This window comes from Lasioglossum baleicum, chromosome 6 (assembly GCF_051020765.1).
Source record: "Lasioglossum baleicum chromosome 6, iyLasBale1, whole genome shotgun sequence".
Classification (NCBI taxonomy): Eukaryota; Metazoa; Arthropoda; class Insecta; order Hymenoptera; family Halictidae; genus Lasioglossum; species Lasioglossum baleicum.
The window spans coordinates 10,614,620-10,634,559 of NC_134934.1; the positions used below are offsets into that span (position 1 = coordinate 10,614,620).

The following is a 19,940-nucleotide window of genomic DNA, read 5'->3' on the forward strand; positions in this document are numbered from 1 at the left end:
ACATAGAGTGTAAAACTATGCTATTATGGCGACAGTCATTGACAGCTCACCGCCACCGCCAGGGTATCGCCACTCTAATAGGAGAACTGTTAGCACGAATTTAGTACTATAACACGAAATAAAGATGTCACTACTTGCAGGAGTAATTCTCAAACAGTCCGCCAGATGGAATTGATGCCAGTATTTTGGTGCACGTTGTAAACAGTTGTAAACAAAAATATACGGTTTCAATGTATTAGGTTGGAGAATCTTATTATTCCGGTCGAATAAAATTCTGGAGCCTGGAGGTGACAAACTCGTTGAATGCCGTTTCAGCATCTCTCTGGGATTTGAAGCATTTCTCACGCAAGAAGTTGTCGAGATGCTTAAAAAAGTGGTAATCGGTGGGCGAGAGATCTGGTGAGTATGGTGGATGAGATAGTTTCGTAGCCTAATTCGTTCAACTTTTGAAGGGTCGGCCGGGCGTTGTCGTGGAGAAGGATAGGACCATTTCTGCTGACCAGTGCTGGACACAAACCTTGAAGTTTCTTGTGCATTTCGTCGATTTGGTGGTGGTACTTTTCAGCTGTAATGGTTTCACCAGGATTCAGGAAGCTGTGGTGAATCAAACCGGCCACAGACCACCAAACTATCACCATGACCTTCTTTTGGTGCAACTGTGGCTTTGGTAAGTGTTTTGAATCTTCGTCGTAGTCTAGCCACTGAGCCGATCGTTGATTGCGCAAAGGAAGGGCAGATGACCCTCGCTTTCTGCGATATGCGATATGTTATGCGATATGCGATGTGTGTTGTATGATCTCGATGTATGTTCTGCGATATGCGATGTATGTTGTATGATCTCGATGTATGTTCTGCGATATGCGATGTATGTTATACGATGTTGATGTGTGTTACGAGATATACGATGTGTGTGATGTGTGTTATACGATCTCGATGTGTGTTACGATATATACGATGTGTGTTACGCATCTACACACATCTTATATCTCGTAACACACATCACAGACATCGTATATGTCGTAATACACATCGTACATCTCGTAACACACATCGTACATCTCGTAACACACATCTTATATCTCGTGTTATACGATCTCGATGTATGTTGTGCGAGTTGCGATGTGTGTTGTACGTCTCGATGTGTGTTACGAGATATACGATGTGTGTTACGAGATATACGATGTGTGTGATGTGTGTTATACGATCTCGATGTGTGTTACGATATATACGATGTGTGTTACGCATCTACACACATCTTATATCTCGTAACACACATCACAGACATCGTATATGTCGTAATACACATCGTACATCTCGTAACACACATCGTACATCTCGTAACACACATCTTATATCTCGTGTTATACGATCTCGATGTATGTTGTGCGAGTTGCGATGTGTGTTGTACGTCTCGATGTGTGTTACGAGATATACGATGTGTGTTACGAGATATACGATGTGTGTGATGTGTGTTATACGATCTCGATGTGTGTTACGATATATACGATGTGTGTTACGCATCTACACACATCTTATATCTCGTAACACACATCACAGACATCGTATATGTCGTAACACACATCGTACATCTCGTAACACACATCTTATATCTCGTGTTATACGATCTCGATGTATGTTGTGCGAGTTGCGATGTGTGTTGTACGTCTCGATGTGTGTTACGAGATGTACGATGTGTGTTACGAGATATACGATGTGTGTGATGTGTGTTATACGATCTCGATGTGTGTTACGAAATGTAAGATGTGTGTTACGAGATGTACGATGTGTGTTACGAGATATACGATGTGTGTGATGTGTGTTATACGATCTCGATGTGTGTTACGATATATACGATGTGTGTTACGCATCCACACACATCTTATATCTCGTAACACACATCGTATATATCGTAACACACATCGTATATATCGTAACACACATCACACACATCGTACATCTCGTAACACACATCTTATATCTCGTGTTATACGATCTCGATGTATGTTCTGCGAGTTGCGATGTGTGTTGTACGATCTCGATGTGTGTAACGAGATGTACGATGTGTGTTACGAGATATAAGATGTGTGTTACGAGATGTACGATGTGTGTTACGAGATATACGATGTGTGTTACGAGATATATGATGTGGGTGATGTGTGTTACACGATCTCGATGTGTGTTACGATATATACGATGTGTGTTACGCATCCACGCACATCTTATATCTCGTAACACACATCGTATATATCGTAACACACATCACACACATCGTACATCTCGTAACACACATCTTATATCTCGTGTTATACGATCTCGATGTATGTTCTGCGAGTTGCGATGTGTGTTGTACGATCTCGATGTGTGTTACGAGATATACGATATGTGTGGATGTGTGTTATACATTGTTTTGCTTTTTATTGAGCCAGTTCATTGTTAATTGCTGTGATATGCATTTGATGTATTCTCATTGTGAAAAAGTTTGTAAATAATGTTTAATTTGCAATATTTGTAATGAAACAGTGTTATCGCGCTTGATAATATGGTTTGAATTTATTAATAAGTAGAAAATTGTACATATACTTTTTGTAAGTGTTACAATATTCAATATACTGAATTTAAAATGTATTAAAATGTTTTAATTTGTTTTATTTTCAAATAAAAATTATAAATTAGCAAGGAATGGGTAGTATGGATTTAAAATTCCCGCGTTTACCCGTTAGTTATGTAACACGAAATTCAGATGGCGTTCGATTTCCGTGCTAACAGAAAAATACATTGAGTGGCGATACCCTGGCCACCGCTCCTGAACACGCCATCTAGATATAACTAGGCTAAGCAAATGTTACTAGTCATAGAATAGTTATTTTTTAAAATTTAGAGTGACGCTCTCCGCCAATCAGATGCGATCACGAAAATCACGAATCACCGTGATCTAATCACGAGTAGAGATGGCGTTCAAAATCACTCACGGTGATTTATCACAGTGATCGCAAAATCACGATCACGCTCGTGATTGTTTCACGATCACAACTGTAATTTTAACTTTTTTATCTCGAGTCATAGTACTTCTTCATGTTTGAATTAAAAAATGGTATTATTTATGTAATTAGTAGAAAAGTATAGACAATTTCTTATTTAAATACCAATACCAGACAATATATACGTTACTTAATATGATAATTCGATTATTTCGCGATCACGACTTTGATCCTAACCCTAACTTTTTTATATAACCCTAAATATATTTACTAATTTTTTATATTTTTGTTTCAATTTAAACTGTACTATATTTGTGTTAAATTTTTATACATTTGTATATCTTTTACATATACAATATACCACACAATGTAAAACGTTCCTTAAAGTTTAAAGTTTGAAAAAATTTTAAAACTGAACTTTCTTTTACAATTCACAGTCATTAGTTATTACTAATTATTAATTTATTCAATATTCTTCATTGTTTAATATACTTTTTGCCTTTATGCGATATAACTTATATTTTTGTTTTTATTTTTTGTTATGTAAAATGTCCCGAGAACATAGACTTCTATATAGAGTGACCAAGAACAGTTATGTTCCTATGCTCTCCACCAATCAGTAGCGATCACGAAAAATCACGAATCACTGTGAAAAAACACCGTGATTTAGAACGAACGTGATCGAATCACAAGTGATTCGGAATGAGCAGTTCATCCCATCTCTAATTGGTCTGGTATTGGCCACGTGACAACGACGACACTGACGGTGACGGTGACGGCAGTCTACTTAGTTTCAAATATGTAATTATAGATAACCGTGTAAATATTTCCATATGATGCACGCGTATGGCACTCTTACTACAGAGTAAAAGTAAAGAATGCACAGTCGTTATATACATATATAGTAATTTATTATATATAACGCGCATGGGTAAGTATCAAGAAAATGCTGGTTCGATTCGAATCTACTGATTAACGTAGTTCAATTGACTGCCTTCACGCGGAAGTGACAGAAATTACGATTGGTAGGGTAGCGTTATTTTATTACGTGTCATGTACGCAAATCTGCTTTTACCGATTGCTTGAGGATTACAAGGCAAAGTCCTGAAATTCTTTCGTATTTATTTAAACGAGTCGTTAAAGGTATTCAGATTTACCATCCAATTTATAGGCTATAAAATACACGAGTTTATTATTATCTGTTATTACTCTCTTATCTGAAAGCTCCTGTACTTTGGCTGTGTTTAAAACTGTCATAAACATATGCATTGTAGAAATGGTCATGTAGTTAACTATATTATTCGATACGATAATATATCTTTACGAGAAACTCGAATTTTTTGATTGTGTGATTTATAAAGAAATCTTTTTATCTTTAACAATATGCATGCTCCAACAAAATCATGTTACCGATATAATGTGTACATTATATTTTACCATTTACAGCAAAAAGATGCGTCAACTGAAGGGAAAGACGAAAGAAACAAACAAACAGAAAAAAGAGAGAAAAAAGGAATTTCTAGAGAACAAACAGCGTGTCTTCACAGTGGTGTTACCCACGATCACTGCCATATTCGTTGTAATAGCAGCGTATGTTTATGTTAAGACCCGTCCAAAACTTGTTGAGTATTAATCAGAGTATTGTTCGTCGTTATTGGTCGTTCCTACATGATACAAAGTGTATTCTGAGAATGCTTGGGGACAGTTCCTTCATACACATTTGTACAATTAAATTGAAATTATTTAAATGACAAGGCAGGTTTTTATGCCTGTACAGAGAAAGCATTTCATTCCTATAGTTCAACAATCAAATATACATGTTACGCGTTAATTGTATAACTTTTGACAAAATATTTTTCGCTCTGAAAGTTGTGTAATATTGGAGCATAAATATCAATTAAGGGAATATCGGATATAAGGTTTTATTATACAGATGAAAGGTTGGGGGATACTTGTATTGTTATTATAAAATCTGTCTATATATCGAGGTAGTTATTTTTTGAATCGATATATTCAACAGTATCTACCACACATTTCTCAAGTGCAATTTTATAAAATAACAATTCACCGAACGGTCTATGGATCATTCGGATATCGAACACGATTCCAAGTTTGTTATTGCATTTTTTAGTGTAACAGATACATGCTTTTTCCATATAAATTGTTCCGTGTAGATTAATAAAACGCCTATATAGTAATTTTATCATTTTTTTAAAAATAAAATGAAAAATATTGTTTTATAAAATATTTACAAAATAAATATGAATATAACATAATCTGTGAACATGTATTGAATTTCTTAAATATTCCTTCGACAAAAAAATTCTTAAACAAAGTTTACACATAATTGGGAATTGGGAACCACTGACAGTCACATCATCTCACCAATAGGAGGCTAACACGTATATAGATGTACACGTGTATCGAACATTCGATTTGTGTTCCTCCGAGAGTGAAACATTTCGTTATCGGTTGAAGAAAATGAACAATTATTTAATCAATTTTCCGTTTGTAATTCTAACAATAGTCGCAGCATTATGGACAAGTTCCGTCAGAGGTAAATGAATATGCTTTCGTCATCCATCGGCTACATGCGAAATGTCAATGTCAATCTATAATACGTGTACTTGAAATATCATTATTTTTCCAATTAACTTGAATCTATCGATACGCTTCGTTCTCTCACCAAGTATGTCTGTAGGAATATTACGATATCTTATTAATGTCATTAATATCTTTTATGTTAACCTATCGTTTCTTGACAAATGTTACGTCTCGATGTATTAATGTTGTATTTATTGGAAATAGCTAAAGGAACACAGTATGTGACCTGCGGTTCTGCGTTAAAACTATTAAATGTAGACTACAAAGTCACATTACATACTCACGATATAAAATATGGAAGTGGCAGTGGTCAACAATCGGTAACGGGTTTGTCAACAAAAGAGACTGGAAACTCGTACTGGCTTGTTAAAGGGTCGACGAATAAACAATGCACTAGAGGGTACGTGACATTGTTGCAGCAATGAAATATACGATGCTTCGATTTTTCATTGATACGACTCATTTTCAACAGCGAGCCTGTCAAGTGCGGAGATATCATAAGACTGGAGCACACAGGTACGAAAAAGAATCTTCATTCTCACAGTGTTAGCTCACCTCTTAGCGGTAAACAAGAAATATCTGCTTACGGAGATAGTAACGGAGAAGGAGACAATGGAGATAATTGGACTTTAATATGCGACGATGAATCTTCGAGAAGGGATGAAAACGAATTATGGAGAAGGGACTCTCGTGTTATGTTAAAACATGTAGATACGACTGCGTAAGTTAGACTATAATATTCCAAGTATCTTGAAAGTATTTCCAAGTACAGATAAAATTGTCTCTATTTTATAGGTATTTAGCAGTGAGCGGAAGAGTGTATGGCCACCCGATTAGCGGTCAAAGCGAAGTAGTAGGTGAACTTTCTGCGACTAGTCCCCATTTTCAGTGGATATCGACGGAAGGAGTATTCATTCATCCTCATAACTTTGAGGCTCTACATTCCGCGCATACAGAATTATAAAATGTATTTCGTTAGAATGACAATTTTTAATGGTAAATAACATTCTAAATAATTTCACCAAATATTGCAGAAGCTAGACAAATATGTCAACAAACTTTTGAATTTGTTTCCAGATCAGTATCTGATTGTTCTGTATTTCTCTGAGGAAAGATTTTCCTGACACACGTTTCAATTGATTTTGTAAATTGCGGAACTAATAGAAAAATTATATTCTTCCATTACAACTGTAACCGATAAGAACAAATTTAGGAAACATAAAACATAGCATTATTCATTCATCTCGTGATCTACGTAAACGCCAAATAATCGACAATTATACTTTTAATATTATGTACTTTTATTACGAGTAAGATTGTAACGAGTAAAGGATAAAGTTACTTTATTGCACAAGAATTTTCTTTATAGTTTTGTCCGCACACTTTTGCGAAGAGTGCAGTACGGTTTCGTTTATGTAAATGTATTAAACCTATGCGATATTTATTACAATATAATACAATTTGAGATAATTAAAAAAGTGTGTTTCATTTTAGCTGTGTATATATATACATGTGCTTACAAAAAACGTAGAAACATACATTTATGGCTAGTGCTTCTTGCAACTGCACAGGAACAACTCTTCGGTGCTTTCATCTTTCGTTGCATTTCCATGCACAAACTATTAGTGATGTACTTAAACTTGTTTCAGTTGGTATTTTCCATTTAAATCTCTAGTTCCTATGAGACCGTTATATGGGAAAATAATGTTCGAAAGACCGTAACTACCGAAAATTTCGTTCAGACTTTGTTTCCCTGATATACTCGAGTATCCTTGTTTACCGGTTGTGCAACTGTGCAATTTCCATGTTGCGTACACCAAACAAACACACGAAACGGTAACTGATATATCGAACATAGTTACGAATAGTATATAACTGTTTTCTCTGGAATATAATAATTTGACCAACGCGACAGGAAAACAAAAGTTCAAAAATATATTGAAAGAGTCTGTATCCGTTCTAATTACACGATTCATATTCTCGTACAAGTATGGCCCCAGTGAGCATAACGAATATATGCACGTTAAGGACGCATAAAAACAAAATAATATGAAATTTCCAATATTCTGTCGTAGTATGCAAGCACCTAAGAAAAAACAATGGTGATCTCGGAAATGAAAACATTTTCTACAGAAAATACAGTGGTGAGTTGGTTTGCAGGTATACTTATTGCATTTCTCGCAGTACCATTTGTATTCTGTGTTATTTGCTACTTTGCTATATATTGATTTCCTTCCCATCGTCGTCACTTCCATAATTTTTGCCTTACGACCAATATTGTACACAGAGTACCAATTCAAATATGCTTGAATGCAAAAGAATATAAAGACTGGGGTAATTCGTCCATTAACGTACGTGGTTAGGACAATAACAGCTAAACTATAAAATAGAGTAATAAACGGGCAAGACTTCGCAATAAATTGGGGAACTGTTTTCATATTTTACACATTTGCAATGACTAGACGCTTTAAATGGATACTTGAAATCTGTATAATTATAATTAACTTTGATTACTTGTCCTGCAAAGAAGAAATGTACATGCGATTTTCCCATCGTTTGCATTAAACTATTATTATTATTATTATTAGAGTTTAGAGGACAATACGAAGATATGTATGTACTTGGATCAACTGACCTTGATTATAACCCCTCCAATTTCACCGGAGCTATGCCTCTATTTAAACAAAATTACATGTCAATGTATGTAATTTTTCTTTTTCGCAATACAGCATTGACTAACGTATCGGTATTATGCCATTTTGTTAATTTTTCTATATGCTATGTCTTGTGTCTTTCGCTCGGAATTATTGACTCGCGCGGGCGATTTTCGAAGGCTACGCCCCCATGACCCATGACTCGAATCTTCTCAGGTGCGTATCATAGGCGCTAGTCGTGGCGCATTAGATTAGGGTGACACCCGTATCATTAATGGGTTATTCCATGACAAATTGATCACTTTTTGCAGGCACCATCGTCGATTTTGTTCTAAATGAAATATGTTGTAGTCCATGTGAAATTAGGAGGGGTTTAAGTCATCATTTTGCCGGTGTCGAATTTCTTTAGAAACGGCAGGCCTTTAAAGTTTTCAATTTTTACCCATTTTGGCGAAAACGGGCCTCAATTACGAATTTTTATCTCAGGAACTGTTCGTCCGATTGCGCTACATTTTTTTTTGTTTTATTCGGAAAGGATTGGGCTATTACAAAATAATTTGTTCAATCTTGAAAATCAACTTTATAATGTCGAAAAATTTAAACAAATTCTTTTTTTACGTTTTTTTTCGATGAGGGGCCAGAGTGATTTAAATTTTGAAAAAAATATGGTTATATTTCTTGATGTTTCCCCTTTAAAATGAGTCCTTGAAAAAGATGGAGCAACAAAAATTAGCGTCACGTTGTCTACATATATCGCTGGTCGCTAAAAAAAAGAATTTGTTTAAATTTTTCGACATTATAAAGTTGATTTTCGAGGTTGAAAAAATTATTTTGTAATAGCCCAATCCTTTCCGAATAAAGCAAACAAAATGTAGCTCAATCGGACGAACAATTCCTGAGATAAAAATTCGTAACTGAGGCCCGTTTTCGCCAAAATGGGCAAAAATTGAAAACTTTAAAGGACTGCCATTTCAAAAAAATTTCGAAACCGGCAAACTGATGACTTAAACCCCCCCTAATTTCACATGGACTACAACATATCTCATTTAGAACAAAATCGACGATGGTGCCTGCAAAAAGTGATCGATTTGACATGGAATGACCCTAATATATATTCTGTATATAATCGCTAATCTGCCGACCGCAAAGGGTTTGAAAACTCTTTTCACGAAAACGTACAAAATTGCCGTATCTTTTATGAACTGGAACGGAACGTAATGTTGTTATAAAAAAAAAAAATAATTTATAATTTATATATTTATAACAGATTTCGCGTGTTGTGTAACTCATAAAATATATACATACACATAAATTATGCTTATATTGTACATATAAATCATACTCCATTTATTTTACTATAAAAACAATTATCTTTTATTGGTGTATCCCTTTACATTAAATTGTTCTAATGTGGAAAAACAGTAGATCTACCGATGCATGTACAGTAAAATTTCTGTGTAAAAATCTATCATCATTCAATACTAACTTATTATGTATATGTATTTCTAAAGTACATATATCAATACAACTCTATACAGTACAAAAAACAAGATCAAATTATATGTAAACACATCCAAAAGAAAATGTAATCTAAACAGTGAAAAGTTCAATGAACTTCGCGACATTTTTGGTCGATATCGAATGAACTGCTCTACAACAAGTACCGTATATCAAATACGTTTTTGTTCGTAATATATATTTCTTTACATATTTATACATCTTAAGATTCTATGTAAATTTTATTATGCGCGAAATTTGTACGTTCTTCGTAACGATAGGTTGGACTCAGAACTTTTTCTTGTTTGTTTGCTTATGAACATGGTGTGTAACCAGTAGGTTGCGGTCATAAATATTTAGACACTTATTTTACAAAATTATTTTTCTAGTATCATTTCGATCTCACTAAAAAGCACAACTTATTCTTAATAGAAATCCTGGAAAATGACCATCTTCTATAAACAAACAAAAACAATATAAAAAAAGAAAACCATGTAAAGACCGACGGTTATTTACACCTTATTTACAATTACCGGTTGTAGATTCTTTTGCTTTGTATGTACATGTAATATTCTTCTTTCTCTTTTTATCCGAAAAGTAATTCTACGTAAATAATTGTGCATGGCTAATTCGTGTTCACCCGTTTCGCATCTCTTTAAAAGTCAAATGTGATACTGCTTTTGATAAATACTGAATGTTCACAGTATGTTCCATACAATCGCAACGATTTCTAAAGATAATCTATCATATGCTTATAAAACTATGTAAACATATAGTAGGATGATTTGCACAAGTTATCAAAATATACTACTATAGTCGAACGATGGTTACACAAGTAGATGTTCTTCAAACAGTGTAAAAAATAAACTTTTGAAACCCTCGATATAATATGTCGTATAGGCCATCAGAATACACGGTTTAATTCTTGCGTTTAACAACTATGATTTTCTTTCTTTCTTTCTTTCTTTTTGTAACCAGTTTGCAATAGTGACCTAGTCATAGCTTCACGAGAGCTCACCGATCGGTGCATTTTGAAGCCATAAATCGTGTATGAAATTATATAAATCATCACTGACTGCGACCTAAATAAACGTTATTTATATAGATGGATATATTTTGAATAGATGGATATATCGAATTGAAAGTATTATTAGTACTCACTTTGTATGGTGTAGGGTTTAAATTCCTTCTGTGATCATTCCTCAGCGTTTTCAACGACTCCTGAACTCTATTTCGTACTTCATGCAATGTTGGTAATGGTTGACATAATTTACCATTCTTCCAATATACCTGTACAATATCGTAATAATTGTAAATACTTGTATTTTTCTTGTTTTTTAAAATGACAATGCTATCATGAATGTACCTTATGCAAAGATTCCACTCGTGTTGGAATAACGTACGCTCTTTTCGATTCTTGAAACGGATGTCTACAAAGAACTTTCTGCTTTACTTGTGGAACTTCTTCGGTAGACCTTTGCAAGAGATCGATCAAAGCATATCCATCCGTTCCGTACAATCTAAACGCATCTTTCTTCCCTGGTATCGTTACTTTACCAACTTCTTGACTGAGCTTCATTCTAGGCTGATTATTGATTTCAACCATTTTATAAACACAACCCAATGCTGGCTGTCGTTGACACGTTACCAAGTGCGTACCAATTCCAAAACAATCAATCTTGTGACTCTACGAAAACGAAAGATCTTTACTTAAGAAAAAATCAACATACAATGTTTTATTATTAGACTGCTGATCTTTGTGCATTTATAAGAAATATGCTCGAATTTTTATTTATTCCAGAACTACAAAGTGAGGCTGTAACTTTCCTTCGAAGGTCGAAGAATTCGAAGCTTCAATTTCAGAAACTTCGAAGTATCGAAGGAAAGTTACAGCCCTACTGAATATGTGAATTTTGTCAAGCGCCAAGCCTGTCTTGCCTTTCTTTTCATTTAGACCGCGATATCCGATTTCACCGAATTTAATAAAACTCATTAAAATTTTGTTTGCAAAGTATTATTTTTTAAGTACATTCGTGATATGATCCCGAAATTTATTAGTAGAATGCAATCTTTTAAATTTAATTCAATTACGAAAAGTCCAAACGGAAAGTTAGTATTTTTATTTATCAAAAATCTTATAGATCTATTTACCTGCTCATTTAAACTGAGAATAGTCTCCTCGTTGATATCGTTTGACGCGCAAATCATCAACTTTGCGAACCAAGGTATGTTATATTTGATCGCAATTCTTTCGAATATGTCTCGGGCAGCGTTACTCAAGTATGCCAAGTCACCACTATCAATTCTGATGCCGATCGCTTTGTAACCCAAATCATTCAGTGCTAATGCCACAGCACAGAAGTTTAGCAGACCACTCCTAAATATAATATTTTGATATTAACGCTATTATCGATTACGTACACTTAGACATTATACTTAGACATATATATTGCTATAAATTAAAGATCAATTATTTCGTAATATTTTTCATAGTTCCATCTACGAGAATATGTATTCTACTATTACAAAACACACAACACACACACATCATATGAAAGGTATCAACGATAAACTACGGAAACTCTACGCAAAATGAAAAATAAGTCCAGTATTACTCTAGCCAACTAAAATATGACAGGAATGAGCGTAGAACATGCAGTACCATTGATTAAGTGTAAATGCGGATGTATCTGATTACTTTATGTTTGTACAGCACAATTACTTTGAACAGAACACGTATCAACCGACGTTACATGCATACTATTTAGAACTTGTAAGTAGAATTCCAACTTTGCATTGTTTTATCAACATTTTTTTTAACTACAAGGCATGATTTATCATATATTCTTTTCCAGAGTAAGTACATTAAATTCATAACTATTCGGTTAAATGGCTGAATTGGGAAGGGTACTATATAAGGTCGTACATTCAAAACAAAGGTGACATCAAACTTGCCTTGTTCCGTCTTAGTTATTTCATGCTACAAACAAGAGATCTCGGAATATAGACTTGCCCGCTTTACAGAATGATTTTTCTCGTTTTGTACATGAATCGAATGAAATTTGACTGACAATAACTGCACGTATAGACATGTTTAAACCCGATGAAATGAACATTGAGCCTAACAAAGAAAGTTACAATCTTTCTACATTGCGACTGGTAATGTAAACGATTAACTTATATATTTTGTAGATTAAAAAAAATGATGATTTATATCCTGCAAAGCAGACGGAGAGGATAAAAATCGTACCTCACATAGAGCTCACCCAATTCGCCTCGTCTTAAAAAGTCATTCTTGTGATGCGAAGTCGGTTCTGATAAAATCGGATTGTTCCCGACGCCGTTTTGGGCATGTGAATTGGACCCATTTGTTAGACGTTTATTCTTTACATTTAGGCTGGTTATACGTGCCTGTCTCTTGGCCGTGGTTTCGATGCTATAAACACACACCTGTTATGGTACAGTGTGTATATGTTTCATCATGCCTGCTTTATGAATGTGTAATTAGAATTACTAATGCATGTGGCGAACCCGATTGAACATACTTGTTTCTTTTTTTTTCAATAGAAATCACGTTTATACCGAGATATAATACCTGTAATATTTAGTAACTTGTACACGATATTTAGCAGCTGTTGTCGCATACACGTAATGCGATATAACTGTGCAAAATTTGTTTGATAATTATACAACAGAAACACAGATCGTATCTAAAAATATATCATAAAGTAGATTCTTTTCGAAAATACTTTCTCTCTTTCGAGTCTTTGTAGTCGAGTTTCAAATGGAATACAAACAATAAGAACGATTAAGAAACATTTATACGACAATCTTTGTCTTCCGTTTAAACGAGAATATTGAGAAATTCAGGCAATCTTTTGTTTGAACTACTTTTATGTTCATGCACACTACGTAAGTAGACAGCAATGTAAGACAATGTTAAGGGGGCCTTTTCCAGCAGACGACGCTCGCGCGTGAACACTCGCACACAGTGTGGCCAGATTGAGGTTGAAACGAACCTCATTCCCTCTCCAGGCTCTCCACCTTTATCCCCTTCCATTATCCTATTTCACCGTTCAGTCCCTATCCCGCACGCGCAACGTGTCTTCCATTCGTCTCACTCTGCCTCACTCTGTACTCTGTTCTCGTCGCGCAACGTGTCACATATTACTCTGGTCATCAGAGAGAGGGTACTTGTATTCCCCTCGATTCCTTTTCGATTACCCCTGTCTGGTAACACTGCTCACACACCGCTAGACCATGTATACGTACGCGAGGATTGCAAGGGTCCGAGATTCCACGTCTAATTTCTCGATAATGCAAAGACGGGGCTTTTTAGTAGCCAAAATCGCTAGATGAAAGATCAATCTAGTACGCTGTTTGCCTCAAAAGTCGTTCTTTTACGTTTCCGAGCAAGGTTTTGCAATATTTGGCTGCATGCTGCCCGTCGAAGAGGCTAGTACGCCGCGCCGGCGTGACTGCAGCGCCATCTGACTTTTGAGGCAAACAGCGCACTAGATTGATCTTTCATCTAGCGATTTTGACTACTGAAAAACTTCGTCTTTGCATTATCGAGAAATCAGAAGTGGAATCCCGGACCCTTGCAATCCTCGCGTACGTATACGTGGTCCAGCGGTGTGTGAGTGTTCACGCGCGAGCGTCGTCTGCTGGAAAAGGCCCCCTTAACGTTTGTATAATAGATGGCGAAAGATTTCAAATAAAACCGATGCTAAATTTAGCTTAATTAGACTATGCGTAGTTACTATACCCAGTACAGAAATATGGCAGTGCACATTTAAGTACGACTCTCAAAAGTATATACGTGCAAGTGTTCAAACACAGATATGCATACCTAACGGTAGGAAGAAAGATTGCCCATGTGTAGAATGAAATCAAAACACAGTATATCTACTTACACGTACCAAATATACAAAAGAAAGTTATTAATAAAACAAACGAGAAAGAAAATGTATGAAGTAAAGATATGAGATAAATGATGAACGAAATAAGAACGAAGTAAGCGTTAGTGTTCATACCTTTTCACGTCATACGTGTCTACGAGAGCAACAAATCGTTGCGGGAAAGCAATAGCGTAACTAATCAAAGCAGCTAATTCTCCACTAGAGGCCTCAGAAACTAGTGTCCCTACATCAGCTGCAATCGAATCCTGATGTTTGTAGGCTAATTCGAGAAGATCGTAAACCTCTCCCGTCTCTTTATGCGCTAAAGTCTGAAAAAGAAACACGATTGATTAGCATGAAAGATTTATAAACGTATCTACAAACGTATTAAATAATCATTGACTTACTCGTTCTTGCAAGTCATCGATGCCAATAAAAGATGTAATATATGCATGCGCGTGCGTTCCACTCACGGGAATATCGTAAAGCTTTCCAGCTAATACGTTACTGGTACCATCAAAACCACCTAGAAAAATCATTCAAACCAAATTGGTAAAAATAGTAACTATTTAAACAATCTACGAACTATAACTATTGCTATTCAAAGTTTACAATTACATTTCCGTCAATGAACAAATGCACGTACACGGTTTACTTAGTTTTATTCGAAAAAGTAACATAAAAAGCATATGCTTGAATTGTTAGTCATTGCCATGGCGAGCAGCCATGGTTGTCATAGAATGGTACCGGTCATTGATTTTTATTCGAAGAAATATATATATATATATATGTTTATGTATATTTGTTTAAAGCAGTATCAATAAATGGTACCATTCTGTAACATTGTATATGGTATATAATTATAATAATAATAATAAATAGGCTGCAGATCTTTATGCAAAATAAAAATGTTTTGCATCGATTGTGGAAAGCAGGAATAATATAAAAATTGATATCATCCCTTAACGACTTTGTTACAGCTTTGTTCAAATCTTTTCTCTCTTTATATTTCACCCGACCAACTTCTTCATAAACGAATAAAGATCCATAGTCTAATAATTAATAATTTAGGTGTGCGGTAAGACGACCAATTATTAATGGAAAATGTTAGGAAATATTTACCCATATAACTGTATTTGGATGCGCTCAATCCACCGTCAGGACCCTGAGCTCTTCGAAGGCCAAACTCTAACAATGTTATATTTTTCCCAGCAACCATACGGTATCTGGCTGCATTAGTTGCCATTAAACTTGCATAGTTTACTAAGGTTAACAGTGTTGTTTCCAAAAGCTGAACCATTATTAATGGACCTTCTACTCTTAGTAATGGTATTCTGCGTAACATATCAATTTGCATTGAGGTTTTAACTTATTACAGTTTGACGTTTCATCAAATATGTAATGTCGATAAGCATTCGAACATTAACTCTAAACTGCTGCCTTAAGAGCAAGAAAAATTTCCCTAAACGATGACAATGATGACGATGATTAACAGAACTGAATGATATCTGCGACGACGCATACATGTTCCATAGTATTTCTACCAACCTGGGAAAAGCAACCGAGCCTTCTTCCATTGCGTATATCGTCACGTCTTTGGGCGTCAGATCTTTCAGGTAGTCGAAAAACCTTTGATCCACCGACGACGGCATAGTAGACTTCAGGTACTTAATATCTGTAAAATTAACAGCTAGAGTAAATACCTAAACTATCGAATAGTATGCGTATCACTAGACAGCGGATTGTTATGCAAAATAAAAATTGTTTGCATCGATTGCAAGAAATAGAAACCAAATTAAATGTTATTTCTTCCCTTAATGATTTCAAATAAATGCACGAAGACCGATATGTACACATTAATGCTTACCGCTTGAAGAATAATTAAACTTCTCCAAAAACTTAATACATTCTTCCAATCCAGCAAAGATGGTAAATTCTCCTTGAAACGGATTCTTACGAAAGTATAAATCAAACACCGCATGATCGTTCACCTTCCCGCTTTTCCAATAGGCGTATGCCATAGTAATTTGATATAAATCTGAAATAAAATAATCATACGTTCAAATATCAATATAAAATACATTTGATTCGAGTTACTCCCGAATGTTTACATCAACAAGAACACGAAGTTACATTGTTTCGAATGACAATGTACAAAAATGCAAAAAGGAACAAGCTAAATAGTGTTCAATTATCCGAGACAACAAGTTTGTATTTAAATACATAGTATGTATTCGATTATTGAATGGGTTGAACGTTCCAGCATCGTTGATAAAATAAAAGAAACATGTAAATATGTGTTCTCTTTTTCGAAAAAGAAAAAAAAATTTCTGCACCGAATTCGCGTAGACACGCATAGTTCGCGTGGCTAATATTTTGAAACGTCACTATTATGTTACATCACTGTTGCGATATCAACAAAGAGATAAGCGACGAAATTAAAATCGAGTCGGTTGTTTTGAGGTTACTTTTCGCGGTTAGTTGATTAAATCGTATAAATTCCCAATCGAAATACCTGTCAATAACGGTTGCACCACGCATGTTTGACGGGAATGACACCACGATTTGCCCTCGTTGTCTGACATTTTCCGCGAAATCTCTGTTCAGCAGTTCGGCTCGAGAACGGGGAATATTGAAAATGAAAATAAAAGTGATTGAAAGGAAAGAGTGATTCCTTATCCTAGAACGAGGAACGGCCCACAGCACAACACAACAAGCACCGTTACCGACGAACTAACATGTTTCAACGGTGAACATCGTATTATATGACTACGACTACGGGTATCTCTCCGTTCCGTGTGGTTCCGTGCCTCCGTCCGTGCACTCTCTCAGAATCGATAGAAACGTTTGAAGGACGTTACGAACGACGCGACCTGTTATTCGCCATTTCCACCAATAGCAAAGCTTCCTCTTAAAAAATAACTAGGAATCGGGTTATCTATTTCGTTCGAACACGTGAGCGCGTGGAAAGCGTTACGATTTTTGCTACTATAACTATACCGTGGCCCGCGGCCCGCACTGACTACTGTAACTTGCGATTTTCGCGTGTCCCACCCTACCGATTCATCAAAAGTTTTCAATTAAAAATGAATTCTCACGGAGAAAGACGGAACGGTAATTTTCCACTCGATCCAATCGATCCGAGCGATTACTACTGTGACGTGTATATATACCGTGCGAATTTGAAATTGATACAACGAATTCTCAATGATCAGAAAACAAGATCTGTCGCCGTTGAATCTACAAGCGTACACGCGTACACGTGTTAGGTATGTACAGAGATTTCCTCTCTGGTATGTATATATGCATACCGCGGAACTGTTGTGACATTATTTTTCGGATACAACATTCCAAATCAGAATTATTCTGACGTTTTGCTTATGCAGATATCGTATGCTGGTTTTTAACATCGACATTTTTAAATGTTCGTTGACATTCTCCCAGCAATTCTAGCATATAATCATGTAGTAACCATATACATATATACATATGCGTATACATTTCATGATCGTCAGCAGTAAACTTTTGATCCAAACAAATGATAGATACAGTTTTTTGCAGTACGTCAGCGGAGATATAGTATCTCCGGGGATACACAATGTCAAGTCAATTGCTGAAATAAATGAATCAAGATCCACAGTCTACAAATAAGATTTAAAATTGGTCATTGCGGTAAACGAAACTTTTTATTTACCGTTGTTACTCGTATCTTAGTAAAATATATACCATGCTCTTTTTTCGTAAGACTGTCCTCCCTCTTATGCCGACATACTCCAAATAAATGTATTGTTACATATACGTATATGTATAAAGTTTTTCGATTCGATTTCTTCCGGAGATATAGAATTGTGTGAAAACGATGCCGCAAAACGGAAGGTACAATTATAGTTTGAAAGGGTCGCTTGGCGGTCGGGTGAATCCTTCGATTAAACATAATGTATCGTTAGGGGCAACATGTCCGTGTACCGACGACCTTGCCGTAATGATACGGCATTGCAGCTATGTTCTTCTTCTTCTTTGGGCGAGGACGCGACCGCGTGAAACTTTTCAAACCACGGAGAATTAACAGAAGTTTATAACTCGCGTGCCGCCGTTATATACACTTATATGATGCAACTCCTTCAAGTTGCAAAGACTCCTTTTCCGCGCCCATCAATTTCATCGCTCGATTCAGCCGCGTCGATTGCGCAACGCAACACCGCGATTTCTCTACGCGGAAACCGTATTCTTTCGATTTCGGCCGAATTTTTCGTTTTCGTTCTTGTTCTAGTTATTACATGTAATATGTATTATATGCAATATATGTGTAATATTATATATTATTATACTTTATTATATAATTATTCTTTATAAAAAAAATGTTCTGCATTGATTGTGGGAAACAGGGATACATTAAAAACAACATCACGATATATTCTGAAATTTTTCTAGTTCTTTACTGTTTTATATTTCACCCAACCAATTTCTTCATAAATGCATGCATAAAGATCCGCAGTCTAATAATAAGCGAAAGGATCGGTTTGCTTGAAATTCTCACTTACACCACTTTCATAATTACCGGAACATACATATGAAATTGTTTATTTAATAAAAATTGTTGGAATCGAGTAAATCGAGTAAAATACAGTTCCGTCCTTTGTACAAGACGATATACAGAAACTAATATGTATACAGGGTGAGTCACCTAACGTTTGCACCTCAAATATCTTTGTTGTTTCTAAAGATACGTAAAACATGGTAAGGACAAAGTTGAATGGTACAATGGGGCTGACACGATGCCAAAACAAAATTTTGTTTTTATGTCATTTATTTAGAGATATCAAGGTCACTTTCATTTTTTTAAATGGAATGAGGTATTTCTTAATACATCAATCGATGCAGCTGGACATTCGTTATAAAAAAGTACTAACCTATGAATGTCGAAAAGTTAGTAGTTCAGGAGATATTTCAATTCAAATAACTCTAAAACGTTACACAACGCTAACGTCGTATGTAGTACGACAGTAATGGTGTTTTAGAGTTATTTGAATTGAAATATCTCCTGAACTACTAACTTTTCGACATACATAGGTTAGTACTTTTTATGACGAATCTCCAGCTGCATCGATTGATGTATTAAAAAATACCTCATTCCATTTAAAAAAATGAAGGTGACCTTCATATCTCTAGAATAAATTACATAAAAACAAAAATTTTTTTGGTATCGTATAAGTATTAATTGTCCTTCAGACATTTGACGTATCCTTAAAAACAACAAAGATATTTGAGCTGGCAAAATGTGGCGCCCCACCCTATATATTAGTTGC

The 19,940-nt window shown here is 35.3% G+C and overlaps 3 protein-coding genes and 1 long non-coding RNA gene across 5 annotated transcripts; 2 read left to right on the plus strand and 2 right to left on the minus strand.

Annotated features, from left to right (window-relative positions):
- Positions 1–58: 58 nt before the first annotated feature.
- On the plus strand, positions 59–2,402 carry LOC143210069 (uncharacterized). Its single transcript, XR_013009182.1, has 2 exons — positions 59–399; positions 453–2,402. It is a non-coding gene; the product is annotated as an uncharacterized LOC143210069 (long non-coding RNA).
- Positions 2,403–4,612: 2,210 nt separating this feature from the next.
- LOC143210064 (stromal cell-derived factor 2) lies at positions 4,613–6,798 on the plus strand. Its single transcript, XM_076426536.1, has 5 exons — positions 4,613–5,535; positions 5,787–5,982; positions 6,055–6,303; positions 6,378–6,578; positions 6,660–6,798. Exons 1-4 carry the CDS (start codon positions 5,460–5,462, stop codon positions 6,544–6,546), a joined length of 690 nt encoding a protein of 229 aa, XP_076282651.1. The 5' UTR covers positions 4,613–5,459; the 3' UTR covers positions 6,547–6,578; positions 6,660–6,798.
- Positions 6,799–6,864: 66 nt separating this feature from the next.
- On the minus strand, positions 6,865–9,431 carry LOC143210060 (uncharacterized). The gene is made up of 2 exons (XM_076426530.1): positions 8,218–9,431; positions 6,865–8,101 (listed from the first exon to the last, which is right to left on the minus strand). The coding sequence occupies exon 2, from the start codon at positions 8,018–8,020 to the stop codon at positions 7,217–7,219; it is 804 nt and encodes a 267-aa protein (XP_076282645.1). The 5' UTR covers positions 8,021–8,101; positions 8,218–9,431; the 3' UTR covers positions 6,865–7,216.
- A 151-nt stretch (positions 9,432–9,582) lies between these two features.
- On the minus strand, positions 9,583–18,139 carry Naprt (nicotinate phosphoribosyltransferase). Of its 2 annotated transcripts, XM_076426508.1 has the most exons (11): positions 17,150–18,129; positions 16,502–16,672; positions 16,183–16,309; positions 15,757–15,968; positions 15,042–15,160; positions 14,770–14,963; positions 12,984–13,169; positions 11,885–12,110; positions 11,100–11,420; positions 10,895–11,023; positions 9,583–10,815 (listed from the first exon to the last, which is right to left on the minus strand). In XM_076426508.1, the coding sequence occupies exons 1-11, from the start codon at positions 17,217–17,219 to the stop codon at positions 10,738–10,740; spliced, it is 1,833 nt and encodes a 610-aa protein (XP_076282623.1). In that variant the 5' UTR covers positions 17,220–18,129; the 3' UTR covers positions 9,583–10,737. The 2 variants fall into 2 exon arrangements, with proteins under 2 accessions (XP_076282623.1, XP_076282624.1); XM_076426509.1 differs by lacking the exon at positions 12,984–13,169 and having other exon boundaries at positions 17,150–18,139.
- Between the last annotated feature and the right edge of the window lie 1,801 nt (positions 18,140–19,940).

What these genes read in the sequence shown, in the direction of transcription:
- LOC143210060 (XM_076426530.1), bottom strand. Translation starts at nt 8,020, where the DNA reads ATGAAAACAGTTCCCCAATTTATTGCGAAGTCTTGCCCGTTTATTACT.
- LOC143210064 (XM_076426536.1), top strand. Translation starts at nt 5,460, where the DNA reads ATGAACAATTATTTAATCAATTTTCCGTTTGTAATTCTAACAATAGTC. An exon ending in ATGGACAAGTTCCGTCAGAG is followed by an intron (nt 5,536 to 5,786) that starts GTAAATGAATAT and finishes TATTGGAAATAG; the next exon opens with CTAAAGGAACACAGTATGTG. An exon ending in AATAAACAATGCACTAGAGG is followed by an intron (nt 5,983 to 6,054) that starts GTACGTGACATT and finishes CATTTTCAACAG; the next exon opens with CGAGCCTGTCAAGTGCGGAG.
- Naprt (XM_076426508.1), bottom strand. Translation starts at nt 17,219, where the DNA reads ATGTCAGACAACGAGGGCAAATCGTGGTGTCATTCCCGTCAAACATGC. An exon ending in GGCTCGGTTGCTTTTCCCAG is followed by an intron (nt 15,969 to 16,182) that starts GTTGGTAGAAAT and finishes TATGTTACGCAG; the next exon opens with AATACCATTACTAAGAGTAG. An exon ending in GACACGTATGACGTGAAAAG is followed by an intron (nt 13,170 to 14,769) that starts GTATGAACACTA and finishes GTGTGTTTATAG; the next exon opens with CATCGAAACCACGGCCAAGA.